Raw genomic sequence first — 26,887 nt, forward strand, 5'->3', positions numbered from 1 at the left:
CATTTCTGGTTTCACCAAGCCTCAGTGCAGGACTGCAGGGTGGTTCATCGCAGCAGGGTCAGCCTCAGCTGTGCTGTCCCCATCGTGGATTATCCTGGGGTGGGACACAGGCTGTTGGGAATAGCCCAGCCCAGCTGAATGGCCCCAAATCTGCTCCTCTATGGGTGAAAAACCACTGGGCTTTGTTTCTTTTTCTGCACAAAGGGCTTAATTTTCTATGAAAGCTGGATGTTCACCAAACACATTTCCCTCTGTGGTGTGCTGGGGATGGGCTGGTGGAGAAGGAGGAATCTCTTTTGAGGTGTTGCAGGCAAAGGACAATGACCGCCTCATTTTTTCGCCTCCTTTCTACAATGGTCCTCCCACACCCTTTTCATTTAAAGTCAGCTGGGAGATGGGGAGGTACCAGCCCAAAGCACCAGGAGGAGAGATGAGTCCATCGGGTCTCAGCCTCTGTCACTGCTCAGGGTACCCAGCACTGCTGCAAGAAACCAGGGGGTTAGAAAAGGAAGGTGCCAGCACGAGATGCACCCCACCATGTTGCTGCAGCCACCTGGGAGTTCACATCCTCTTCTGAGCATTTTCAACAAGGGTTAGAGGCAGCAAGGGATCAACGAGAGCAACATCCAGAGGGGAAAATTCACCTCTCAGGAAGGCTGGAAGAGATGGAAAGGAGCCAGTGTAACCAGCTTCAAATCTGTTCAGCAGCTGTGGCAGAGAGGGGAGGGCCTGGAGGCCCTGTGTCTGTCACGGAGGGGAGAGTGAGGGAGAGCTTGTGGGGATGAAGGACAGCTGAGTGCCAGGGGAGTGTCTGGAGCACCTGTGGGACCTCTTTGTACAGGTCTGTAAGAACAGGATGTACAATTTGGGGTTGGTGGTTTTTTTAATTATTATTTCTTGGATGAAAAATCATCAGAAAGCTTGAGTTACAGAGGCCAGAATAATTCCCCAGCTGAAATGTTAGCTTTTGTCTAAGGCACCTTTATCAGTTTTTAGCTTGGGAGCAGCTTGTCAGTGGCTCCACAACAGAAATCCCCTTGAAACTTGGGCTGTGCCTTCATCTGCAAACACCAAACTGACACCAAGCCAAGCTGCTTGTGTTAGTGGTTTTGGAGCCCAGATCTGTATCTGCACTGCAAACTGGACCCACCGTGGTGGAAAACCTGCTATTTGCCATGGACAACTGCTTTTGTCATCGTAAATCCAAAAAACCCTCACGCCTCCTATGGCAATGCATATAGAGAGTAATGTCCCCTTGCTCCAGGAAGGCACTTTGCTCAGCTGTCTGGTTGGGTCTTCAGGGTGAGGAGGAGCAACCAGGCAGTGTGGAGATATGCAGTGGGTACCACAGGTGGCAAAAAGTGGCCTCGTGTCCCACAGCAGCTGCTGTATTGCTCTGCCTGGCATGGGGACCCACTCCCAAGCACCAGCCCAAGCATGGAGGAGGAGGATGGAGAAGTCCCAGACAGTTTCTACTGAGAGATCCCAGAGAATGCTTATGTCCCCACACCTGGAAAATCTGTTTCAAATGAGATTTTCTTCATCAGAGTTTGGGTTTTCTTATTTCATGAGAATGTTGAACATATAAATAGAAGGAGAAAAGCAGTACATGTTGGGAGGTGCAAGCTGTTCTTGAGAGGGAGGGACAGGAAGGGACTGTTCAGCTCATGGTTTCGCAGCAGACTCACTGCGCCAGGTGGTTTTGGCCAGAGCTTGGCTGGCTGCCCCAGTGGGTACTGCAGCGAAGGGGGAGGCAGCAGCAGGCCAGGGCCCAGGGCTGAGCTTCCTACAGTCTGTGAGCACATCACCAGGGCCAGCATGGGGGAATGGGGCATCTTTTTCCAGAGCCTGGTTTTGCATCGTTTTCTGAGAGCAGGCAAGCATCGCTGGGGTGGGCATCCCAGAGTGGCCTCATCCTCCTCTGTCCTGAGCAAGCCTGAGCTGCAAGGGGAGTAGCCTGGTGATGAGGGCATCCTTGCATGGAGCAATGTCTGCAACAGGGCTCTTTCTCCCCAGATCACATATGGGCAGTGCCACGGACCTGCGCTTCCCACTGAGCGCTGTGGTCCATGCCCCCGCCGAGCCCTTCGGGACAGCCCCGGGCCTGCCTCGGGCACAGAAGGGCCGATTTGCCACCCGTCGAGAGGAGCCAGCCAAGGTAATCCATCTTCATGCCAGCATGGAGTCAGAGCTGGGGTTGGGGTCTCCTTCTGCCTTGCATGCTGGTCTCATGTGTCTCATTGCCCTCATGGGGCAATGTTATTCACCTGGTGCGTGGGGGGGGTTAGTGTGGCAGGATGGGTTTCCCATTGGGGTTGCGTTGAGTTGTAACTGTTGCGTGGAGGTCTCCAGTTTGGCTTTTGGAGACATGGGGGTGCCGAGTAGGACCAGTGGACCTTGTTCCCCCAGGACTGGGAGCAGACCCAGGCAGGCGGCGTCCTGGCCACAGGGCCTCATGCTTTCGACAGCGACCCTGAGATCTCCGATGTGGATGACGATGACCGTGAGACGCTCTTCAGCTCCATGGACGTGCTCTCCCCTGGCGGGCACTCAGACGCCCAGACATTGGCTATGATGCTCCAGGAGCAGCTGGATGCCATCAACGAGGAGATCAGGTAGTGACCATGGCCAAAACCCACCACCACCTTGCTCTGAAATGGCTCCAGGGGTGGCAGGAGGGTCTGATGCCCTAAAGTTGAGGTCCTGGTTGAGCTTCAGTCAGGGAAATGGCTCTAGGACATCCACCCACAGGGCTTGGTCTTTCCTGCACATGGCTCCCTGTCCCTCAGCTGCACCAGCGCTGGCTCACAGAAAGGTTCATTATTTAAAAAAGTCCTCCATGAATATTAAAAGAAATCGTGGTATGTCTCAGCTGTGGTTTATGTGGATCCTGATGGAACTTTGCTGCCATTCCTGGAGATAGGGCGCTTGAGTCACAACACCCAAGGTGCATTTCCCCAGGGTAGGGAGATCCTATGCTGGGAGGTGTGAGATGACTCCCCAGAAAGGTGGGGAGCCAGGAGTCCTGAGCCCTGCTGCTCTTCCAGGATGATCCAAGAGGAGAAGGAGTCCACGGAGCTCCGCGCAGAGGAGCTGGAGACCCGCGTCACGAGCGGCAGCATGGAAGGCCTCAACCTCACCCAGCTCTGCAAAAGGGCTTCCATCCCCACGTCACTGACGGCCCTGTCCCTGGCCAGCTCATCCCCACCGCTCAGTGGCCGCTCCACCCCCAAGCTCTCCTCCCGCAGCGCCGCTCAGGACCTCGACCGCATGGGGATCATGACATTGGTGAGGAGGCAGGCGCGGTGGACGGGGGGCTGGACAGGGTGTGCGCATGGCTGCCTGGGGTGGGAGCGATGCCCCGGCATCCACGTGGGTGTGCGGGAGGGTGATGTGGAACGGGGGTGCCCATGTTCGCTGTCTCCCAGCCTGGCACACCTGGCCCCGGGACTGCTCTGCGGGGGGGTTCTCCATTAACTGCCCCCCTTTCTGTGTCTCTCTCGCTTTCCCCCTTGCAATCAGCCCAGCGACTTGAGGAAGCACCGGAGGAAACTGCTAGTGAGTGGCTCCCATCCCGTTGGTTTTTGTCCAAGCCCCTTTTCCAGCCTGCTCCTGGCTTTGTCCACACCAGGTCAGGGTGCAGCAGGCGCGGGATGGAGCTGGGGACCCCAGGGATTCAGCAGGAGGATCATGGGGATCCCATAAGGTGCTTGGAGATGTGCCGGCTGGCAGCCTGGGGGGTCTGGCAGGACATGGGGAGGTTCAGAAAGCCACTGGGTCCTCAAACATTGTGTGTCCCCTCTGGCAACAGGGAGTCTTTGGGACATTCCCATCTGTGCTCCTCAGAGCCCTCTTCTGAGGGCCGGCAGCTCCTGTCTCCACACCCTGACATGGACCATGGAGCTGCATCCTCTTTTCCCCCTATTCCCAGGTTCTTGGCCATGTGGCCACATCCTCCCCATCTGCTTGGGCATCTCGAGCCATTGCCAGAGCTCTAGTTCAGGCCAATCCTGGAGCGTGGCAAAGCCTCAGGGCCCTGGTGGCTCTTTTGGCCATGCCTCCATGGAGCAAGAGAGAGGCAGGCAGCAGGGCAAGGATGGAGGTGGGCTTTGGCTGCCCAGCCTCATGGCTTCTGTGCTTGTTCAGTCACCTGCAGCTCGGGACGAAAGCCGAGAGGATAAAACCACCATCAAATGTGAGACGTCCCCCCCATCCTCACCCAGGACATTGCGGCTGGAGAAGCTGGGCCACCCTGCGCTAAGTCAGGAGGATGGGAAGAGGTATGTGGAGCACCCTTTGGATCTCACACCAGTGCCTGCTCTGTTGGTTTGAGGATTTACATGGGGCAAGCGTGGGATTGTGGGACGGGCTGGGGTTTGCCATGGCTTGTGTGCTGCTCAGGAATAACCGAAAGGCTTTGCTGTTCCTCTCCCTCCTCCATCCCCAGCTCGCTGGAGGAGCAGGCCAGCAACCCCAGCAGCAACAGCAGCCAGGACTCCTTGCACAAGGGCTCCAAGAGGAAGGGGATCAAATCCTCCATCGGGCGCTTGTTCGGGAAAAAAGAGAAGGGTCGCTTGATTCAGCTGAGCAGAGAAGGGGCCACGGGGCAGGGTCCGTGAGCAGCCCTATTCCTGTGCGTGCCGGGCGGGCGTCCTCTTGGGCCAGGCTCTCTGCACGTCTCCTGGCACTGTCTGGCTTTAGGGTGCTGTTGGGGTGACAGACGGAGGAGCAGGGACACCTCTGCTGGTTTGGGGATGTTGGGGCCACTGGCTCTGGGCCCCCTGAAGCTACAGGGCCATTGGGTTCTGGTGCTTTCTGCCCCATGGCCCTTTCTGGCCTGAGCATGGGATCACTCTTAATGCTCTGCAAGAGCTGCAGTGAGGATAGTGACCCCCTGTCACTGTGCCTTATCTTTAATGTCCCCAAATCTGCTTCCCTCGCCATAGGACCTTCTTGATTTTGTAGAGCCCTTTGGTAGGACCAGCTTTTCCACTCTTAAATCCTTCTCTGCTTTGATGTTTAGCATTTTGCAATGGGAGGCATGGCAGGCAGAGATCCCCTTGGGCTTTCCAGGGATGCAGGAGGGCTATGTGGGTGGGTTGGAAATGGAGACTGTCACCTCTTGTGGTGTGATGGTGCATCCCCAACACCCTGGCATGGGGACTGTGAGAGTGCCCACACTGGCCCTGGGGGATGTCATGCTGACCCTAGGGAAATCAGGCTGACCTGAGGATGTCTTGCTTGCCCAGCAGTGCTGCTGACCGAGATGGAGGTGGGCATGCAGGACCCTCTGGGACTTGGCAAGCTGGGTGCTCAGGCCGAGAAGGATCGGCGCCTGCGGAAGAAGTGAGTGAACCTTCTTCCCTGCCCCAGCAAAAAAATGTCCTGCCCAATGGCTGAGAAGCAGGGGCAGCATGGGACTGGAAAAGGCCTCTCATCTTCACCTTCTCTTGAGCCCTGTTAGCTCCTTTATTGCTTTGCTACCAGCTGGTTCTTATTGCCCATGGTCTACTCACTTTCAGGAGCCCCTTTCCCCAACAAGCCCCCAATAAATGACTCTTGTGCTTCTGTTCCCTCCAGGCACGAACTCCTGGAAGAGGCTCGGAGGAAAGGATTGCCCTTTGCTCACTGGGATGGCCCCACTGTTGTCTCCTGGCTGGAGGTGAGGCAGAGTGTACCTGTGCATCGTCCCCATGCACCAATGGCTTTGCAGTCACTGCTGGTCTGTAGTGTGCTCCCCCAACAGCGGTACAGCACCCCACAGTCCCACCATGCTTGGTCCATGCACATGGTTGGTGGTTACAAAACCGCGGGAAACAGAGCAGATCCCCAGATCCCTCACATATTCTGTACAGTTGTGATTTGAGTAGAGCTTTGAGTTGAAAGGCTTGGTGGGTGCTCTTTCCCTGTGCTGTGTCCGTCAGATATAGGGATGCTGGGGTGCCTGCAGGCCATCTGTGCAAGCTACAAACAAAAATGGAGCCCCATGTGGGTTTATTGATATTGAGCTTCAAAGAGGATGACCTTGATCCTGCCGGCGGTAGTTAGAGGGGGTCTGTCAGGCAGTCACCAGCTTTGCCCTGTTTTGGCAGCTCTGGGTGGGGATGCCAGCCTGGTATGTTGCCGCTTGCCGAGCCAACGTGAAGAGCGGAGCCATCATGTCGGCCCTGTCTGACACTGAGATCCAGAGGGAGATCGGCATCAGCAATGCGTTGCATCGCCTGAAACTGCGTCTGGCCATCCAGGAGATGGTCTCACTTACGAGCCCCTCAGCACCACCCACCTCACGGACGGTAAGTGCTCCGTGCTACAGACCCTCCATGGAGCAGGACAACGCACTGGTTTCCCTCCTTCCTCTGGCTCGTTGTGACCACAGTGGTCCATCGGTCACCAGGGAGTCCCAGTGTTGCAGGCAGACGTGGCCGTGGAGGGGGTGACGTTCCCTCATGGGCCAGTCAAATCACCAGACACTTGTCCTCAGGCACAAAGATCGTTTATGACCATCGAGTGTGAAGCACTTTCCTGTCTTGAGGCACCAGCAAATGCTCTTTTCCTCACACTGTGAGACTGTCAGCAAGAGGCTGACCCTGCTGAGCAGCCCGCGAAGAGCAAAGCTCGGGGACGGTCTGCCCTGGAGAGGATAAAATCCCATCCAAACAGCATGTGTGTGATTTACAGGGCCAACTCAGTTATGCACAGCCTTTTTCTCAATACCAGCCTTTTCCTGGGATCACGTGAAATTCCTGGGGCAAATCAGAGCAACTGCAGGTCCCAGTTTTGCCCTGGATAGAACATGGAGCAGATGGAGGGATCGTGTCTTGTACTGGTCCCCAAACCCCTCGAGGGGTTAATGGTGCCCCAGTAATGTCAAGACACATCTGTAGAAATGCAGCCAGCAGAAGGAAAGGCCCCAAGCGTGCTGTGTCCCTTCAGCTGGCCGTGGCTGGGCTCACAGCTGTTAGAGACAAGCCTGCAGGCTCCATGAGCGTAACACCAAAGTATAAAGGCAGCCAAAGGGCCAGTGGTCCTTGCTGCGCTCTCTGTGGCTGCACGGACAGCCCAGGGTTCCCACGGGCAGCAGGGTGCCACCAGCCTGAGCTGCAAGGACGCTGCAAGACCTCCCCAGTACAGCTTCAAGTGCAAGGGTGGCCTGATCCTCCATCAGCCTGAGCCAGGCTTATTTCCAGCACGGTTGTGAACTGAGGCCGTGGCTCCATGGTGGTTTACCCTGACCACTCTGCTCTTTTCCCTGCAGTCCTCTGGAAATGTCTGGGTCACCCACGAGGAGATGGAGAACATGGCGACTTCCACCAAGACGGTGAGGCTGACTGGCCCCACTGCTGCTGCACAGCGTATCAGTTACCGAGCTGAGCTCCGGGTGTGCATTAACACACTAAACCCCGGGAGGGAAGGGGATCTTTGCTGCATCTCGTGTGTCAGCTCTTGGCCAGCACTGTGCACCTGTTTGGAAAACATCTTTCAACCTTTAATATCCCAACAATTTCTAAAACTGGCTTAAAAACCATCAGATGCATTTTCCTTTGTCAAGCCCCGGTGGGTTTTGCTGGGTTTCTAGAGTGGCTTGTCTTGTCTGTTGTGAGTTAGAGGAAAGAACTGAAAGACAAAAAACGAGAGTGATCTCAAGATGGATGCGTGAGATTGAGTCCCACATTGGCCACTCTGCACCCAGAGAGGTCGCTGTCTAATCTCCCATTGACCTTAGCACACCCAAACATTGTCCCCACTGTCTGTCCCTACCACTGGCTGGTAGCTTGGGGTCCCTCGGAGGGATGTGGCTATGCTTCCAGAAGCTCTGGCTCCTTTGGAGAGGTGTAGCCGTGCTCCCCTCTCTGCAACTGAAAACATGGGCCCCACGACCATGTCTCAGAGCAGGAGCAGCATTTTGGATTTGTTGTGTGAATTAGGCATTTTTTTGAAGCTTTTGTCTGCTGGTAGCACAGACTTGTAACTGGCAGATGCCTTTTGGGAAAGGAAAGCTCAGAGGCACGGCAGGGGTGTGACACTTTCCCTTGGTGGGTTTTGTGAGGTTGAGCAAAACCAGCACAGGTTGACAAGGGAGGAAATAGCTACAAAATTGGTGAATTGGGTTGAGCAGCCCCTCTGGGGGTTGTGACCCGTGAGCTGAAGCTTGGGTTTCTCTCTGCATCCATCGGTCTTTGGGGAACCCAAGAAGTGCCCATATTTCCCAGGGAAGATGTATGAGCCCCAGTGTCTGTTCCATCTCCAGCCCAAGGCCCATCCGGAAAGCCTCATCCCGTATCCTCCTCACTTGTCTAAGAGATGGGGTGAAACCTGTACCCATCAGGGTCGGGGCGTCCCCAGCACCCTGCTGACAAGGCTGAGCTCCCTGACCGTGCAGCCATGAGACCAGCCCCCATCCCTTCTGGGTCACGCTGTGCCGAGGGGTCCCACGCTCAGCATGCATGGCACGCGATTTCATGGTGCAGGGCCGCTGGGTACTGACTTTACCTGTCCTTTCTGTTGACATGCTGCATGTGTCACACTTAGGACACAGAGGAAGGCAGCTGGGCACAGGTGAGGTCCCATGTTACGCTTTTCTGTGGGCGGTAAATGGGGTGGTTATGGGAGGGAGAGCTGGACATCACGGGGCACATGGGAGATGAGCTTGGGGCATCAGTGTTCACCCGGTCTTTGTTGGAGTCTGAACCTGCGCCCTGTGGTTGCTCCTCTGAGCCATCTTTCAAGTACAGGGTGGTCCTCCTGGTGGTCCTCCTGGGACCTTGCATCAACCAGTGTCATCTGCTTCAGGCAGAGTGGCTTTTTCTAGGACCTCCCCTGTAAGATACAGACGCTGCGTTAAAAAAAACCACCAACACCCTGCATGGGAGACAGGTTTCTAGCTGCACAGACATTTAGTGTTCACCTTTCTTTTAGCCCCAAGTTCAGGATACGAACCATTCTCATTAACTGAAAGGTGGGAGGGAAGAGTCCTGCTTGGATCCATCTCTTCTGGTTTTATCACTCTCAAATGTTTTACTTTTCTTCTGGTGGGTTTTATTTTATTTTTGGACCCAGGATCAGCTTCTGCCCAAAACCTGTTATTTTCATTTTTAAGTCATAAAGCAGATCTTTTGGTGATTTCTAAGCTTCTTAAAAATCAATTGGAAATGCACTGAAACCTTTTTCTTAGTTGTTTCAGCTTTCATGAATATACTTTTTCCAGAAGCAGCTAGTCATAAAGTCCAACTATCCATTATGCTTGCTTTTTGGCTACTGCCTTGTCTCCTTGGGGGACACCAGCAGGACACAGACCATGGCCAACAGGACTGTTCCCTTCAGTTCCTTTGATAGAAACTGGGGTTAAACTCCTCTGGCCTAGGTTTGGTCCTTAGGACAGCGACCCCCAGGCTGCAGCACTGAAACTGTCACTGGTTTCCTAGGAGTCTGCAGCTCCACCAAGCCATGGTTTCTCCCTAGCTTCTCCATTTGCTTCTCCACAGACACTGGCCTATGGGGACATGAACCACGAGTGGATTGGGAACGAGTGGCTGCCCAGCTTGGGTCTCCCGCAATATCGCAGCTACTTCATGGAGTGTCTTGTTGATGCACGGATGCTGGACCACCTCACCAAGAAAGATCTCAGAGTGCACTTGAAGATGGTGGATAGCTTCCACCGGTGAGTCCTCTCCTTTGGGAGGTCACTGGGGTGCAGTGTCTGCACATGGAGCAGAGGATGGGGCAATCTGAGGGGTTGTCCCATCTTGGCCTGCCCTGGTGCTCTAGGCTAAACTCAACCACCTGGTCTGGAGCAGCTCATATGGGCTAATGTTCTCCTTCATCATACTCCTTGCAGCAAAACTGCAGAGGATCAAGCCTTCTCCTGGCTGTGGAGCAAACCTTGGGCTCATCCCACCTGGTACCCCACTGGCAGGCAGAGCAGTCATCTGCCAGCAGCCCAGCTTGGAGAAGGCTTATGCCATCCCAACCACCCGGCTCAGACACCAGTATCCAGCCCTGTCATGGGATACCACCGTCCACCCTGGCCCACGGGTGGTATCCGTGGCCCTGCCAGGGGCCCCCTGCTCTGGGGATGAGCCCTTTGCCCTGGAGCAGCCCCATGGGCTGGTTCTCCCTTCCCCCTCCTGCCACCAAGCACGGAGTACCGATTTTTGGATCCATGCGCTCTCAGGCAGGTAGAACAGGGTAAAACTGGTGGAGTGGGGAATTACCATGGAAGTGAAGGACATTCCTGATTTTCCAGCTAAGATCTTCCCTTTGGGTTGTGTCTGTAGTGACCCAACCCTGAAGTGAAGCATCCTTTGGGGTCAGAGCAAGCAGGGAAGTGGGTCCCTCTGCAGGTCCCTCCGAGCCACCCAACGCACGACGCTGAGCCCTCGTGAGGGTTGGGTAACATCTCATGTCCTTGCAGCACCAGCCTGCAGTACGGCATCATGTGCCTGAAGAGGCTCAACTACGACCGCAAAGAGCTCGAGAGGAGGCGAGAAGAGACCCAACATGAAATCAAAGGTCAGCAGCCACGTACACAATCCAGCTCTGGAAAAGGAGATGAGAAACCTCCCAAGAGATGCCCAGTGATGGTCTCTCTCCTATCCCTTACTTTTAACTGCATTTGCCTTGGAAAAATCGTGATTTCTGAGCAACAGAACAGCCACAAGGCTGTTCTCCAGTGGGGAGCTCCCTGCAGTATTTCCCCCAAGAGATTGCTCCAAGCGCCTTTACGCAGCTTACTCCAGTCAGGCATGAGGAGGGAGGAAGGGTGTCAAAACAGAATAGATCCAGTCCGAGCATCATCAGATCATCTTACCCTGCCTATTTCAGATGCTCAGGACACCCTGCAGCTTGCTCAGCCTCCCCTTCCTCGTTGGCTGTCCTGAGATTCCCTGCGCATCTGGCTGCTGCTTAGATTACATCTCATTATTGATAATGCCCCTAATTACACCAGCAGCCGTGGGTTCTTAGGATTAATTTTCACAGTTGTTTTCTGCCTGTTATTTCAGCATTTAGTTTGGTAAATTGAAGTGAGCTGTTCCTGGCACTTGAGCACCCAGTACTGCTGCTGGCTCAGGAAAGAGAGTCCCAGGATCAGCCTGGGGCAGTGCAAAAGGGATTCCAGACATCATCAGGCTCCCGCACAACCCTGAGCTGGCCCTGAACATGCCCTCTCTCTTTTGCAGATGTGTTGGTGTGGACCAATGACCAGGTCATTCACTGGATCCAATCCATTGGGCTTCGCGAGTATGCAAACAACCTCGTTGAGAGCGGGGTGCATGGGGCGCTCCTGGCCCTTGATGAGAACTTCGACCACAACAGTCTGGCACTCGTGTTGCAAATCCCCACGCAGAACACGCAGGTAAGAGCAGCATCCTTGGGGGATTTTGGAGGAGGGTAGCCAGCATGGGACATGGCTGCGATGGAACTCCACCAGTCCCACCAACCTGGCTCTACCTTTCAAAGGAGAGCACTCGGATGGCGTGTGGACTTTCCCTCTGTCATTCTCAGGCTTTCCTGAGTTTGTGCTGGAAACCATTTCCATCGATGGGGAATGCTCATTTCTTGTTAATTTTTTGTTAATTTCAGGCTCGACAAGTGCTGGAGAGGGAGTTTAACAACCTGCTCGCCTTGGGCACAGATCGGAGGCTGGACGATGTGAGTACCAAACCTCCTATGTCCAGATCATGCTGAGCACCTCTTCTTGTGCAAGAAACAGGAGAAAGAGGACCACTGATCTCCCCCTCCTTGTCCAGGGGTGTCAAATAGTGCGTCACGGGCTCTCTAGAGCAGTCGCATGAGCAGTATCAGTGGAATAAGCTAAAGCTATTAGACAAGGCCCCAAGGAATGTGCTGCCAGGCTGCGGAGGCAGGTGAGGAAGAGCCTTGTGCATCATTTCGAGCCTCACGCTCAGGGGGCTGAGTTTCAAGCAGGCTCACCTGGCTTTCCTTGCCAGCTGCTTTAATGTTGCCATTTGGAGTCACAGATATTCTGGGCATGGCACATCTGCAGTGGTGGGTTAGAGATGCCCTGTTAAGCAGCCAGAAAACTGTTCACGTTGAGTCACTGAAGGCTGGAATTCATCTAGATCTCTCCGATGTGTAACTTTCCTCACTAAGATATGATAGCAGAGCTAGTCAGGGCTCTTTTCAGAGCATGGAGGGAAGCAAGCACTTCCAGATGCCATCACCTGGCCAAGGTTAGATGCATCCCTTGGGGTCTTTACTGAGCCATGTGTGTTGATGTCTCCAAGGCATCTTTGCAGGCAGGCTGGAGAGAAGAAATGGGCAAGCTGGAAAGGATAAAGCTTATGTCATGGGATCCCGGAGACGTCTCCTATGTCCTTGGTCCAGTTTGATGACACACTTCTGCAATGGTAGAGTTGGCCCTCATGTACAGGCCCACCCTTGTTAGGTGGAAGTAGTGCTAGTGTGTCACAGGGGGAGAAGGTCCTGCTGCCACAGCTGCCGGGCCCATAACCTGCTCCTCCCTCACAGGGTGATGACAAGACCTTCCGTCGAACCCCGTCCTGGCGAAAGCGCTTCCGCCCACGAGACGTTCACAGCATCAACATGCTCAGTGGCTCAGCCGAGACGCTGCCCGCCGGCTTCCGTGTCACCAGCGTGGTGCCCCTGCCCCCTCCATCCGCCTCTGCCAAGAAAATGCCCCCGGAAGGTAGGTCACCCCCATCCGCCCAGGGTCCTCTCGCACCCCTGCTCAGACCTCATGGTGAATATGGGGATTGATGTGCCACTAGGAGAGGAGAGGGAGCGAGGCTTGATCACCTGTGATGCTGAATCCGTGTGATCCATGAGCCATTGTCTGCTGTAAATGATATTTTCAGACTCTGGTCTGGTGTGTGATTTCTTTGTTTTGAATTGCCAGGACAAGGGAGAGGGCTGGACTGGGGATATGTTCACTCACCCTGGGTCTGGCATCCAGGTCTGAGCCTGTTGGGGTAGCACTGGGGGCTGTCAGGGAGCAGCAGCCCACTCTGGGCCAGTCTTGTCCATCCAGCCTTTTGGGACCCATCCCCAAAGGGACAGAATTAACCAGCTCAATCCAGTCTGAGCGCTGCTGAGCAGCCCCTCTCCCAGGCTGGCAGGGACCTGCTGTGGCTCGCTTGCTGCCTGTGCTGCTGGCTGTCGTGTTTTAGCTGAGCACGCACGTCCCCACCACACGACTCCTCTCTACAAGGTATTTTGGTCCCTTCCAAAGCTGTAGGAAGGCACAAGCTCCAGCTGGTTTGTCCCCTGGACCAGGCACCCTGGTGCCCCTGTCCCAAGCCACCCACCACATCCCCAGTGGTGCAGAGCTGGCTTCAACAGGCTCAGAAATGAATGTGTGAATGAGAATTAAAAAGTTATGCTTTCACCTTCTGGCCCCAAACTCCAGGCTCAGCTCTCCTCCTGCCTCCAGATTTGCTCAAATTTCACAGCTTTTCACCCAGTGCTTTGGGTCAAACCTGTTCAACCCTTTCCACCCCATCCCTGGGAGCTGCAGTTCCCACCCAGCTGATGACAATGAAACCTGGGACAAAATCCCTGGGTCTGACAGCACCCAGACATGGGTAGCAGGGTGCTCGCTGGCCGAGAGTGGGGATGGCAAGTGGCAACTTGCCACATACCCTGGAGCCTTGAGAGCATCAGAGCTGGGCAAACATGCCTTTTCCTTTGACCCTCATCTCCATTTGGCGTCAGCACACAGATACTGCCTAACAAATATTTTGGTGGAAAGCTGAGGGCTAATTGGAGCAGTTGCTAATTGCATGCTCTGCTCTTTGACTCACTTCCAGTTGGTGCCTCTGGGTCACCAAGGCTGGAGACCTCCACGGTCCGGACATATTCCTGCTGAGGGTCAGCGTGACAGGAACCAGCCCAGCCCTGGGTAAGTGCGAGGAGGACCAAGGCCTCGGAGCTGGATGGGGACCGAGAGGAGAGCATGAGGCCCAGCGTCCTCTGTCCAGCATCACCCAGGCAGGGTGTCTGCCTTCAACAGGTTTGCCTTGCCATGGAGGACCATGGAGACCTCAGTGGTGGGGGAACAGCCCACCGCTGCTGCCTGAGGTTTACAGGACCTTGAGATGATGCAGGAGGGATGCTCAGCATCCCAACCATGTACGGTTTGTCCAGTCCTCGGACAGACAGCTCCACTGGGGACCCCAGAATGCCATCCTAGATGGGGGGTCCCACTGGGGTGAGGGAAGGATAGTCAAGCACTTCAAAGATGCTCCTGGGATCCTGCTGTACCCTGGGGCATGGTTCCCCTGTGCCAGGAAGATTCATTACTGACTGCATCTGGGTTTGCTGGCCTGTGGGTGCACGGGTGGAGGTGTGCCGCCATCCTCACAGGGCCTTTCCCACTTTGTTTCTCAGCACATCCCCACTATCAGTATGGCCACGTGCTGGCTGCCTTTCAGGACAAGAGCCCAGCCTGCACCTGTTCCTTGGCCCAAACCAACAAACGCTGCAGTCTCGCTGCGGTGGACCGAAAAGGATGCTCTCCCTTCTGCTTGTGCACCCCACCGCTTCCCCCAGCTCCCCATGGCTCCCGCCTGAGGCTTGTCCACCCACCTCTCCCCACACTGGCCGGGCTTTGGGTGCGCTTGCTGGGTGCCTGCTCCGTCGCTGGCAGAAGCGTGGTGCAATCACGGAGCAGCAGAGACACCCCAAAAGCGGGCTGCAATATTTGGAAACCTTTCTCCTGCCTGGTTCATGTTGCCAATACACCATGGGCTGCTGCACTGACTCATCTGAGCCCCCTTGGGCATCAGGAATTCTGCTGCCCACAGGACTTGAAGCCAAGGAAGATTCAGGCTCGTGAAAATCCTCACACCGGGGTGGCCAGGCAGGGAGCTGCCCCCAGCGGGGGCCAGTGCCAGTGCCAGGGTCGGTGCTGCATGGGGTGGAGCAGAGACCAGCCATCGTAGGGGCGAGGAGGGTGGCTGTCTGCCAGGGTGCAGGTGGTCAGGGTGCTGCATTTTGGGGTGCTGCCAGATGCCATGTAGAGGGGAGGCTGTGCCTGCACGACGGGTCCATGAAGGGCTGCGTGGGGAAGGGCTGGAACCGCCCCATAGGCTCACTGCTGGCCGGGACGGTACCCAGCACCCACAGGAGAGGGGACCTTCCTTGGGCACCTGGGGAGACACAGCGGGGGGCACCCCCCGCCCCGGGACATGCCCATCCCTTCCCCTCTGGGACCAGAGGAGATGCTCTCCTCTCCTGCCTCCAGGCTGTGGGCAGGGATCAATCCAGGAGGCCCTTCACTCTTCCCATTTCTTCCCCGTAGGGTAGGATCTCTTCGTCTCCTTATGCCACGTTTGCCTTGTGTGGCCCCTATTTCTGATGTGATATTTATTGATGGCTGGAATGACCTTATACTTATCATGTGCTGTCTGGAAGTGCAATATCTGAGAGGCTATACAGTCACGATGTCTTTTCAGTGTATTATTTGCCTAATACAGTATTAAATATTTTTTTAATTTGAAGAGTCAGTGAGCCCTTTATATCAATGCCCTACTTCTTTCGTCATATTATTGGTACTGCATGGACTCCAAACCCTGGATCGGGTCAGGAAAGGATGTATGTGTGTTCCAATAAACAAGATTTTAAAACAGTGCTGGCTTGAGCCTTCTTTCTAGAGCCCAAATTAAAAATACAATTAATCTTTAGCTCCCCCAAGAGTTTTTGGGGCACAGGGCTGAGCCACAGTTGCAGACTAGTGAGATCACTGTTCTCTGCAGGGCTGATTTGAGTGTGGGGCATCCAGTTCCACCGCTGAGTGACCACACTGGAGTCCAGCTGGATTTTCTGATATGGAGAAATCCCCAACCTGGGAATTAGGGCAGACCTGCACAGAGGCGAACAGGAGTAAAGGAAGCCCCGAGCAGTTCAAACAAGAATGCCTTTATTTAAAAAAAAAAAATCCAAATAAGTTAGCAAAAATAATAATTAAAAAAAAAATGGCAACTCCACACAGCGTTCAGTAGAAAAGACAGCTCGGGCAGCCTCCGCGGGGCTCAGCACCCGCAGGACACCAGCTGGAGAGAGACGTTGGTCAAAGAGCATCTTGGAAAAAAATTAGCAAGCGAACCCAGCACACACATTGGCCCCCAAAAACCGATCGCCCCGGACAGGGAGTGAAGTGGAACCCAACACCGGGCGGCCGCCCTCACGGGAACCAGGGCCGCTGCCAGCATGGGGCTGCAGCGCTGCCGACATCCCACCTCTCCCTATTATTTTTTTCTAGCTGGCTGGGCAGGAGCGTTTCACGAGGAGTGGGGAAGGAGGCAAGTGGTTTCAGCGGTGCAGTCCACAATGCCGGAGAGGTAAATACAATTTCCAGTGGCTGGACCCTTCCGGCATCTTATTCCCACTCCATTACCAGCTCGAAGAGCCACCGGGGTTTGCGCTGGCTCAGTTTTGAACCCGCTCCTCCTGGAACGTCACGGCCACGTCCTCCACAGCGATGCTCTCCACGATGGAGGAGAGCGAGTGGAGGTTGCGGTCCTCCACCGCATCGTCAGCCAGGAGGTGATCTGCAGGGAGGAAGGGGATGATCACGCTGCTGGGGACGGGGACCATGTGCTGGGGATGGCTCCTGGCTCCGTGCAGGGGGGACCCAGTGATCCCTGCACAGATGGAGTGACCAGGGCACCCACTCCCAGCTCCCACCCTGCGGGGAAGTGACACCTTCCCCTGGAGAGTGAAACTTTTGGACACTTTTTAGCTTTTATTCCTCATTGGAAAATAAGATTTAAGTTTCTGCCTTCTGGGGAAAAAAAAAACAGGTGGATTTGGTGGGGGTGGGGATAACTGCAATAATGGAAAAAAAAAAAATAGCAGCTGCAGAGTGGGGCATGGGGACGGAAAGGGAGCCGGGGCAGCGACATGCAGTGATGCCCAGCACCGCGGCCAGCAAAACCAAGCCAAAGGGTGGCAACAGATGAACCCTTGATGGGGACCAAGTTGCTGGGGCCCTGAGCTGCTGCCATCCAACTGCTCGGCTCCTCAGAGCAGGCGTCTTGGAGAAATCAGGCAGTGGGAAAAGCCTGAACTCACCAAGCACTGAGCCAAGGCAGTGCTGGACTATTTATGAGCCTGGGGGGAGCTCATGTCTTTGCAAAAGTGGGGTGGGGAGGGAAGGACAAGGTTCCTTTTGTCCTCCACATTGAGCATCTCCTCTTGGGGGGTTGGCTTAGCAATGTTCTGCTCCAGAGCTGAGGTGTCCCCTGCTGCTGCCCCCGCCCCGGAGCCCGGTGTCACTGCAGGATGCGGGACAAGGTGGGGGGACCTTACCTGCAGGGTTGGTGCTGAACTCCAGCTGGCTGCTCCACTCGGGACTGCAGGATGAGCTGCCGGATCCGCACTCGCTGGCCACCTGCAAGGAGCAGAGATGCTGACCATGGCTGTCACCTCCTCCAGCCTGGCCAAACCCCAGCAGCCACCCCAGAAACACCCTGGGGTGCCCAGTCACCTCAGCACAGCATCCCTGCAGGGGTGGGCACATCCCTCCCCACCTGCAAGCAGCTGGAGGAGCCAACAGCATTCGGGGTCCCCAGGACCCATCCGGGCCAGATGCTTCCTTAACCATAAAGGCTGAAAAATCTCCCTTTTGGGCTCTGGACAGAGGAGAAATGGGGCCATCTGCTCACTGCAGGTGAGAAAAATGTCTCTTCATCTGGTGACTATGAGAAAGGGCTAGAGATGGAGCAATGTCCTTGAGCAAACCAGTTTTTTGCTGAAAATCATCTAATCAGGCTTATAAAAAATGACACACAGGCTGGACACTCTCAGGCCATCCCAAGGGGATTTCTGGGGAAGATCTTTTTGCAGTCTGATTTGTGGATTTGGGGCCTAACTCTGCTATTGCAGAGGGAAGAGCTGACAGCCTGAAAAATGAGAGTGTTACTCAGCAAAGCTCTGAAGTAACTTTCTTTGTGTGTGTCTTTATCTGGAAGTGATGCTGGCTGGGGTTAAACCCAAAATACAATTTATAGGAGCAACCCCAAGGACCCAGCTATACATAGCAGCCTCGAAATGGTACTTTGGGTCTACAAGCTCACGGCAGCACAGGCTAATTAATTAACACTTGGATTTATTTCCCACTGAAGTAGGAAATTCTTGCAGATTTTTTTCCCCCAAAAAATCCTGGATTTTGCACTCAGTATGTGAACCCCTGGCTATGCCTCAGAGAAGGGATGGCTCGGGGCAGCAGTGACATGGGAACTGCTCAGTGTGGTTTTGGGCGCATTTGCAGGGGCAGCCAACAAATACACCCAGGTGGGTACATTGGGATTACACCGGGAAGTCTCAAGAATATACAGGATGGAGCCTAAAAGCTTTTTCAGTCCTTTATTCAGCTCTAAATGTTGGGCTACCTGGGTACCTGCCGGTTTGGTCCTTAAATCCTTTAGTCTGAAAGGGGATAATCCCCTGTGTAGCCCTGTCCGTGCCTCTTGTAAAGTCCTTCTGTATCTATAGTTACGCCTGTATCAATATCTCTATATCTATCAATATAGCTATAGTTCTATCCATATCTATACATCTATATCTACTTCTACGTCTATATAATCTATATCATCAATGCTTATACCTATATGTACATCTACATCTATCTGTATCATCTATATCATCACTACCTGTATTGTCTATAGCTACCTACACATTTCCGTGTCCAAAGCCTCAGAGCAGAGGGTAGTGCACGCCCAGACACCCAGCCCAGAAATCAGAGGGCAGATGAAAATATCTTTCAAAAACTTGGTTAAATGACCAAAATCTTGCAGCGCGACCGGACTTGGCTTGCGGCATCTCTGCCTGGGGCTGCGGCAAGACACACCCGCTGCGAGCATCCTCATCCTCGCCTGGCTCACCGATCAGCACCTTTGGCCAGAGAAACCCGAGGTGGCCCCGTGCTGACCCCCTCGTCCCCTGCCTGTCCCCTGCCTGGGGGTGCTGTGCCACGCTGACCACCAGAGCAAGTCCCCTTGCCCCAGCATGTCGTGGCCCTGGCAATTGCATGGCAGTGGGCGAGCGGGAAGCGAGGCTGCGGGTGTTGTGCCCAGGAGCACCGATCCCTGCGGAGCGCCGCGGGCGGCAGCAGGTTGTGACCCCCCAGCGGTGTCTGGTCGGAGGCTTTGTGGGATGGGCTGCCCTGAGCCTTTACAGGGAGAAACCAGGAGTGTGTGTGTGTGTGCCTGTGAGCAGGGGAATTTAATTTAATTTTATATTTTATTTACTTTATTTTCTCTCATTTTAATTCATTTCATTATTTAATTTTATTCCATTTTATTTTCTCTTAATTTATTTATTTTGATTTTATGTTATTTCTTTCATTTTCACCTTTATTATCCCTTCCAAGCCCAGGCACAGGTGTCACACCCAGTGCAGTGCCCAGCACTGAAGCATGCAGCCCCCAGTACATCCATACACAGGGAGAGACCACCAGTGGCCCCTTTACCCAGGGGTTTGAGCACCCAGTCGGGACTGGATCAATGTCACCCCGTGCCTTTACCCAGGAGACATTCACCAGCCCACGACAGCAGCACCTGCCTTGCCCCCGGGGCTGGGGGGTCCCACTCCTCCCAGCAGAGTGCCCCAGAGCTGCCCAGGGTGTCTCTTTCTGGGATCACCCCCATAAAACATCACCCCCATAGAGCATCACCCCCATATGGCATCACCCCCATAGAGCATCTCCCCCCTATGGCATCACCCCCATAGAGCATCACCCCCATAAGGCATGACCCCCACGCTGGTCCCCAGCCCTGGTGTGGGATGCGGGGCTGCACGACGGCACTTACCCCGGGCTGGGCAGCAGCGGGGCGGAAGCGCAGGTCCCTCTGCTCCCGCTCCTGCTGGTTGAGGGTGCTGAGCAAGCTCTGCAGGCGCTCGATGTACTGGATGGCACTGCGCAGGATCTCCACCTTGGGCAGCCGCTGGTTGGGGTTGAGCAAGGTGCTGCGTTTCAGCGCCTCGAAGGCTTCGTTCACCTTCTTCAACCTGCGTTTCTCCCGCAGGGTGGCCGCCCGCCGCCGGTCGATGGAGACCGTCTTCCTCTTGCACACCTTGCAGGCCCAGGGCAGGCACTGCCCGGGGCAGTGCTCAGGCAGCGCTGAGTCCTTCTCCTCCAAAGCCACCCTGCCCTCGGGACACAGGGCCACCTCGGGCCGCTCGGGGTACGCTGCCGGCTCGTAGCCCTGCAAGCGGGAGCCCAGGAAATTTTCCCCATCGTAAAACCTCTGATCCGGGAAAAAGTAAGGGTTGGTCTCAAAGAGCTCCATGGGCGCCCGGGCAGCTCAGGGACGTGTGCGCGGCTTGGGGATGGCTGCTCCCTCTCCCCACGCCAACTGGTTGGTGCCATTTAAACCCCAGCGCTGGCATTAAATCACAGAGATAAATATAGAAAACCTAAAGGAAACCTGAGCCCACCCTAAGCTGCTGCCTCACATCAAAACTTGTCCATCTGATTTCATGTGCTCTCCCTGCGGGGATTACGCTGCCCGGACCGTGGCTGCTCTAGGGGGGCTGGGGGGGCTGGCACAGTGGGGAGGGCAGCCCGGCCGCCCCGTAAACAAGGGCTTTGTTTGAGCCCAGAGGTGCCACCAGGGCCGCGGGTGGCTGCCAGCTCCCCCCAGCATTCCTGCCTCATCTGGTCCCTTCAGTTATGGCAGGGCTGGGGCAGCCCACGGTGGCCTCGTGGCCCTGCCCGGCCGGGCACCCGCACCCCTTCCTGGCTGCCACCTGCCATCCCACAGCACCCCGGATCCATCCCTTCTCCGTGGTCAGACCCGACACCAGCACAGCATCCTCTGCTGCTTGGCCTTTGCCCCCTGCCACCCCGCACTGCCCCACGCCGCTCCCGCTCACCCCCCGTATTTCCCATGGCCCCATCCTGCATGGGAAAGTGCTACTGCATGTCGCATGTTGCAACATAAAGGCTGAGGCTGTGGAGAAGCGGAGGAATTCAGCCCCGAAGCGATGTCCCACTGCAGGGACGACCCTGCAGCCCTTTCCCCATGGGCACCCCTGGCCACGCAGCACCCATCCCCTGCCAGCCACTGGGCACCCCTCCTGCTGTCCTGCAGGAACAGAGCGGGCAGGATGGTGCCAGGCTCAGCCCTTCCTCCGCTGCGGGCTTCCTGAAGGTTCCTGGCCAAGTCCCTTATCCCAGAGTGGCATTTTTGGTACAAAATCCATGTTCATGGCCCTTCCCATGCACCAGACCCAAAGGACACCTCCTCCTGTGTGTCTCCATGCCCCACCAGAGCAGCCTAGCTGGGCTGGATCCCCTCCTGCCCCAGCAGGCTCATCCCAGCTGGTCTCTGGTACCGGCCCCTGTACATGTGGATAACCAAAGCCCCAGCACCATCCTGCCGCACCCGTCCCCAGCAAAGACACGTTGCTCCCATGTTCCCAATGGGGAAACTGAGGCACCATCATGGGCACTGCCTGAGTAGCAGCATGGGTGTGTTTTTAACCCATCCCCAGCCCTTCTCTACTGACTCCAACCTCTTGACCATGTCTCTCCAGCTTTGTCTTTAATTCAGAAGGGATTTATTTTTTTCCATCAGGAACGTCAGAAACCATCTCCCATCTCCTCCTATTCCTGCTCCAGGCCAGATTCCAGCCGAGGGATCGGTCAGTGGAAAGAATGTCAGCAAAGAGCAGGGCCAACCCTGCCGGGATTTTCCTTCCCCAAATCCCCCCCTCCCCAGAGAGGCTGTGCCGCAGTGCATTCCCCACACCCACTACCAGCACCCTGGCTCACTTCGGGTTGATTTCTAGCCTTTTTGGAACCTGCCACAATGCTTTTCTCTCTTTGCAGTGACTTGTTTGGGCCCAGAAGCCTTATAACACATCCTCACACCGATTTCAGCTCTCCCAGGGTCTCAGCCCTGGGGGTTTGCTGACCCCATGGTTTTAGCATCCATAAAAAATCTGCAGTAAGGAAAGCAGGACCCTCACCCTCAAGGGTCACCCTCGGCACAGCCCGTGTGCTCCTCAGGGTTAACCAAACCCCCAAATGCTCAAGAAGGAAAGAAATCAGAGCACTGGCTTGTCCCCTGCTTAGGATGACAGCACTAAAGCAGTGAGGAAGGGGCATGATTCGCCCTGAGAGCCTGCAGAGGGGCCAGTGGCAGGTGTGAAGCCACTGGGAGGGAAAACCTGAGCCCGAGGGCTTCACAGCAGCATGTCAAGCAGTTTGCCTCACTGATGGAGACCTTTACAGTGGCACTTGGTGGAGGACATGACCCAAGTGAGCCCCTCGAGCTGCAGCCAGGTCCCTGGGTGAGGGATGCCTGCAGGACCACCCTGGCTCTGCCATATAAACAGGCTTTTTGTAATGGCAAGGGTGTGTTTGGAGGATGAGGAACCCGGCGGTGACATAACTGGCTCTGTGGGGCACGTGGTGGACCCACCCAAGAGAGCAGTCAAGCATTTAGCACTTCATAAAACAGGGGCAGCATCAGCAGAGCAGGCGCTGGCTGCTGCCGTGGCCTTTCCCGGGCCAGGAGAAGTGGCTTGAGCCAGCCTCGGTGGGCCACTGAGGCCACTGTGTCCCTGAGCAGGCTGTGAAGGCTGGAGGGAGCCCGTGGAGATCAGGAGGAAAGAGCAGCCAGTGCCAGTTGGGATGGGGACTGGGGAAGAAGGACCCCGCACTGGGTGGCAACCCCAGCCCCTGCATTCACTCCAGATCCTTTTTGGGGGGTCTCATCCAGGCTGCCCTGCTGCCACCGATACAGGGAGCCGGGATAACGCTGTGCCCACCCGGCTGTGGCTCTGCTCTTCCATCAGACCCTCTATGCCAGATGACCCTAATCCTGGACACAGGCCGGGGGACACAGTGGGGTCTGGAGTCCCTGGGTCCAGTGGACTCATCCTGACTGATATCAAGCCAGGGATAATGATTATCACTGGGCAAGCAGTAGCCACTGAGGGACCCTGGCACCTGGGCTGCCAAGGGGGCTCCCTGTATGGCCTGCATCACCCTGAGCACCCCACAAAGAGGAGTGCTGGGGGACGGGCGAGTGGGGGGGCTTTTCCCGGGTCCCATGGGTGCCCATGGCGGCTGCAGGCTGCGCCCTGGGTAATTTGGAGCCGGTCGGGGATTAGGGCTCTGCTGCCGGCTGTCAGGTTAGCCCGTGATGGATGGCGGCGGCTGGGAGGCACACAAAGGCAACGCTGTGCGAGCCCCGGGCAGAACGTGCTGCGATCTGTCACGGGGTGACCTTCCCCGGCTGGCGGAGGCCTCGCGGGGACGGCTCACCCCGTCACAGCCGCCTAGGATGGGCAGCCACCAGGCCCGAGCTAAAAATACCCCTCCATTGAGAAAATCTCAGCGAGGAGGGTTTGCCCTTGCTCCTCCGGGGCAGCTTCCCAAGCCGGGTCCATGGCGCAGGGTTGCGGAGATGCCTGGGGGCTGCCCCGGCTGTTTTGCCTTCCCACCATGGCTGATTTGCTGGGATCTGGGGAAGCGCATCGGCACGTTGCACCCTGGTGCACGACCCTGCGTGGTGCACGGTCCTGCCCGGTGCACGGGGCTGCACACACTGCTTGCACGTCCCTGTTTGGCGCACGGAGCTGCACGGTGCCCATGCTGGGGGTGCTGGGGATGGTGGGGATGGTGGGGATGGTGGGGATGGTGGGAATGGTGCCAGCCGGCTCCTTCTATTGGAAAGGGCAGAAAGAGCAGCAGGGTTCAGGGGCTGGTGAAACAAGCCGCGTGGTCACGGAAGCATCTACACCCACAGCGGTGGGGAGAAAGGCTGGGGCTGGCCAGGACCCAGCAAAGAGATCATCCCGCTGGGATTTCAGCACAGGAAAGGGGTCCCACCAAAATGCCGCTTCCAATGGGACCCACCTTCCCGTCGCCCCTGGGCAGGCGTCCCCTCTCGCTTTCCAGGCTCACCAACATCCTTTCCTGCCGCTGTGACAAGTTGTAACATATTTGGGAGCAGCTGCAGGCGGTGGGGAGATGCTTGGCCCTCTCCCCGCTCCGGCTGAGGAATGCAGAGCAGACCTCTGCTGCGACACCCAGGATTTCCGACATGCCTCCTCGCCGAGATTCGGGACAGCAACAGCTGTTCGGCCACGATGGGGCCACGGCAGAAGCTGCCCCCTCAGCCCCATCCCCACGGCCAGCAGCTTTGCACAGCGACCTCTCGGCCCGTGGGGATTTGGGATTGGGGTTAGGTCCAGCCTGTGGGGAGCGATGGGGACAATGTCCGTCTACCTGTCCCCAGCTGGGGTGGGAGCAGTGGCGGCAGGACCGGCTGACACCCCTTGCCTCACCCCGGGTGGGTTTGCTGGGAGGGTGCTGGGCTGGGGCTGCTCATGCCCCTGCAGTGCCATGCCCCCATGGGGCTCAGCATCGCTGCTCCCCACCGCATCACTCACCCCCACAGCCCCAGGGACCGGCCTCCGGGCCCCAGTTTCCCCATCACGAAATCAGGGATAATGACGGAGGTATAAAGTCCAGCTGGAGAACAGTTTTGTTTTGGTATTACTGGTCTTTAGAGGTTTGACCTGGGATGGGGGGCAGGGATCAACAGAGAGGTGCTGGTGGTGGAGCAGCCCCCAGTCCACTGGATCCCAGTCTGGGGACTACACTGGGTGCCCCAACATACCAGTCCACTGGATCCCAGTCTGGGGATGTTACTGGGCACACTGACCCACAGCCTATTGCAACTATCTTGTGTGTCCTAACCCACCAGCTGCTGGGACCCCAGTCTGGGGACCAAACCAGGTGCCCCAACACACCAGTCTACTGGCTCCCAGTCCAGGACTATATGGGGTGCCCTGACCTCCCTACTTGCCTGCACTGATCAAGTGATGCTCTGCCCCACTGCCAGCACTAAACCACCTGCATTTCTGCCCCACCGTGGCCTCCCCTGCTCCATAAGCCCACGGCCCGGACACAGCCCTTCCCCTTCCCAGACCCCAGCCCCAAATTGCAGCTGGAGGAGGGATTCACCCAGTAGGGCCCCCACTAACAAACCCCACCATGGGCTCTCCCACCCAGAGTGCCCCCCATGCCAGAGGCATCCCCAGCACATTAGAGGCAGCTCCTCCATTGCTGCACGGTGGCACTGGCTGGGCTGTCCCCACATGTGTCACAGAGGGACTTGGGGGGGACACGGGACTCAGGTTGTCAACAAGGGGCTGTTTTCCCTGGGTGGGAGAGCCTGGCTGGGGCGAGCTGGAGGACAGGTGGGTGTTTGGAGGAAGACCCATGAATGCAAGGGATTCAGCAGCGACATATGGTGGCTATTCGACCCCCGAGAGGGACAGCTGTCTGGGCCAGGGGGATGGCGCAAGGCCCGGGGATGGGACCTGGGGACAGCAGTGTCCCTCGGCGGGGGACAGACCTGAGGTGGATGCCTGGAGCTATGCGGGGAGGGGGCCAGGAGGGAGCTGGTGGCTGTAAGCCCCGTCTCCTGAGTGGGTGACCATCAGCTTGTCCCCACGGTGGGCACATCCCCACTGGGGCTCATTCAGCCCCCGTGGCCTGACCGGGGACTGATGCTGCAGGATCAGGGTCCGGTGAACAGGGGAAAAGGAGCTGGCGGTGCTGATGTGGGGCTTTCGGGACACAAACCAGTGACTCCTGCATTTTTCTACCCCCATCCCATGGGACAGCAACTGTCGGCACAAGGAAGGCTGACACACCGTGGTAACTTGGAGAGTCATGGAGGGAGGGTTGTGGGGATCTCATGGCTTCGGGGTGGGATGCCCAAGGGACGAAGGGACAGCAGACCCTCCCCCCCACCCCGTGACATGCCAGCCGTGATGCCAGAAAGGCCGGTCCCCAGGGAGGGGCACCCAGCCCTTCCGGAGGGGCCTCACCCAGCAAATTCCCATGGCAGGAGGAGAGGCTGCCAGTTCAGCCCCCCCCCCCGCCATGAGCACCCAGGCTCGGTGCCACCCCCCACCCCGCGGCTGGTTTTCCCCCTCGTCGGGATGTTCAGCCCCATGGGGGGCCCTTCCTCAAAAGCACCCCCACTCCCCTCAGCCGCTGTCCGCAGGCTGGTGGGGGGGGGGGGGGGCGGGGGCAGGGGGCGGCCCCGCAGCGGCCAGAGCCGGGGGGGGGGGGGCAGCAGCGCCGCACCCCGTGGGGACCCCCGCCCCCCCCCCCCCTCGAGGGGGCGTCCTTCGCCCACCGGACCGATGGACCCGGACCGCAGCCGGCGGAGGTGGGAGCCGGGGGGATGAGGAAGGGCTGGGCGGGGTGAGGAAGGCTGGGGGGCTGGGGGAAGTGTTCCTGGGGTGCCCCCCGCCCCGCCGCAGGGATCGAGCTCCTGCCAGCGCACCCCCACCACCGAGCAGATGCACCCCCGGCTGCCTGCGAGGGGAAATGCCTTGACACGCAAATTCCCGGAGCCCTGAGGCTGTGGCCGAGGCTGGCCGCCCCCTGCCCGGGCCGGGGGTCGGGGCCAGGGCAGGAGGCAGGAGGCACCGGCCGTGCGGCGGCGGACGGGAGAGGGCAGCATCAGCCCGGGCATCCTCCCGCCCGCGCCGCCCGGGGGCTGCGCACGCAGCGGCGGCGGCCAGGAGCATCCCAGACCCCTTCGAACCCCCCACGCCCTCCCCCGTTTTTTTTCAGGAGGCAGACACCCCACCCACCCCAGGCCCCGGGGTGCGGACCCAGCCCGTCGCCTGGCCGCCGGGTGCGGGGGTCGGGGCCCGGGACCCCTCGGGGTGACCCCTCGCACCCGCACAGTTCCAGCGGGGATGAGCCCAGCTATTTATTTCCAACCCCCCGGGAAGAAAATCTCAAGGTTTGTTTTTTTCCGCGGCGTAATGACCCCAGCAGGTGCTTTTCCTGCCCGAGGGCTGAAAATAGCTCCCGGAGTTTAGTTTCCTCCGGTTCCTGCCCCTCTCCCCGTCCCCTCCATCT

The 26,887-nt window shown here is 57.0% G+C and overlaps 2 protein-coding genes across 15 annotated transcripts in view; one reads left to right on the plus strand and one right to left on the minus strand.

Annotated features, from left to right (window-relative positions):
* The window catches only part of PPFIA4 (PTPRF interacting protein alpha 4), a 57,623-nt gene extending 42,018 nt beyond the window's left edge, over nucleotides 1-15,605 (plus strand). For 4 of the 14 annotated variants that reach the window (XM_037410626.1, XM_037410625.1, XM_037410634.1 and 1 more), the window contains 17 exons: nucleotides 2,017-2,158; nucleotides 2,410-2,615; nucleotides 3,048-3,288; nucleotides 3,523-3,558; nucleotides 4,147-4,280; nucleotides 4,448-4,611; nucleotides 5,250-5,346; nucleotides 5,581-5,662; nucleotides 6,093-6,293; nucleotides 7,256-7,378; nucleotides 8,530-8,556; nucleotides 9,483-9,658; nucleotides 10,412-10,509; nucleotides 11,178-11,353; nucleotides 11,581-11,649; nucleotides 12,490-12,667; nucleotides 13,788-15,605. In XM_037410626.1, coding sequence (XP_037266523.1) covers nucleotides 2,017-2,158; nucleotides 2,410-2,615; nucleotides 3,048-3,288; nucleotides 3,523-3,558; nucleotides 4,147-4,280; nucleotides 4,448-4,611; nucleotides 5,250-5,346; nucleotides 5,581-5,662; nucleotides 6,093-6,293; nucleotides 7,256-7,378; nucleotides 8,530-8,556; nucleotides 9,483-9,658; nucleotides 10,412-10,509; nucleotides 11,178-11,353; nucleotides 11,581-11,649; nucleotides 12,490-12,667; nucleotides 13,788-13,846 — 2,209 coding nt within the window. In that variant the 3' untranslated portion in view covers nucleotides 13,847-15,605. The remainder of the gene's footprint in view (nucleotides 1-2,016; nucleotides 2,159-2,409; nucleotides 2,616-3,047; nucleotides 3,289-3,522; nucleotides 3,559-4,146; nucleotides 4,281-4,447; nucleotides 4,612-5,249; nucleotides 5,347-5,580; nucleotides 5,663-6,092; nucleotides 6,294-7,255; nucleotides 7,379-8,529; nucleotides 8,557-9,482; nucleotides 9,659-10,411; nucleotides 10,510-11,177; nucleotides 11,354-11,580; nucleotides 11,650-12,489; nucleotides 12,668-13,787) is intronic. The other 10 variants (XM_037410633.1, XM_037410637.1, XM_037410627.1 and 7 more) reach the window with 9 other exon arrangements.
* An 802-nt stretch (nucleotides 15,606-16,407) lies between these two features.
* Nucleotides 16,408-20,270, minus strand: MYOG (myogenin). Its single transcript, XM_037410657.1, has 3 exons — nucleotides 19,791-20,270; nucleotides 17,290-17,371; nucleotides 16,408-16,529 (listed from the first exon to the last, which is right to left on the minus strand). The coding sequence occupies exons 1-3, from the start codon at nucleotides 20,268-20,270 to the stop codon at nucleotides 16,408-16,410; spliced, it is 684 nt and encodes a 227-aa protein (XP_037266554.1).
* Between the last annotated feature and the right edge of the window lie 6,617 nt (nucleotides 20,271-26,887).

This window comes from Falco rusticolus, chromosome 17 (assembly GCF_015220075.1).
Source record: "Falco rusticolus isolate bFalRus1 chromosome 17, bFalRus1.pri, whole genome shotgun sequence".
Lineage (NCBI taxonomy): Eukaryota > Metazoa > Chordata > Aves > Falconiformes > Falconidae > Falco > Falco rusticolus.

Coding starts and splice junctions, on each gene's coding strand:
- MYOG (XM_037410657.1), bottom strand. CDS start 20,270: ATGGAGCTCTTTGAGACCAACCCTTACTTTTTCCCGGATCAGAGGTTT. Junction 17,372..19,790: donor CCGCTGCTGCCCAGCCCGGG/GTAAGTGCCGTC, acceptor TGCTCCTTGCAG/GTGGCCAGCGAGTGCGGATC. Junction 16,530..17,289: donor GTTCAGCACCAACCCTGCAG/GTAAGGTCCCCC, acceptor TCCTCCCTGCAG/ATCACCTCCTGGCTGACGAT.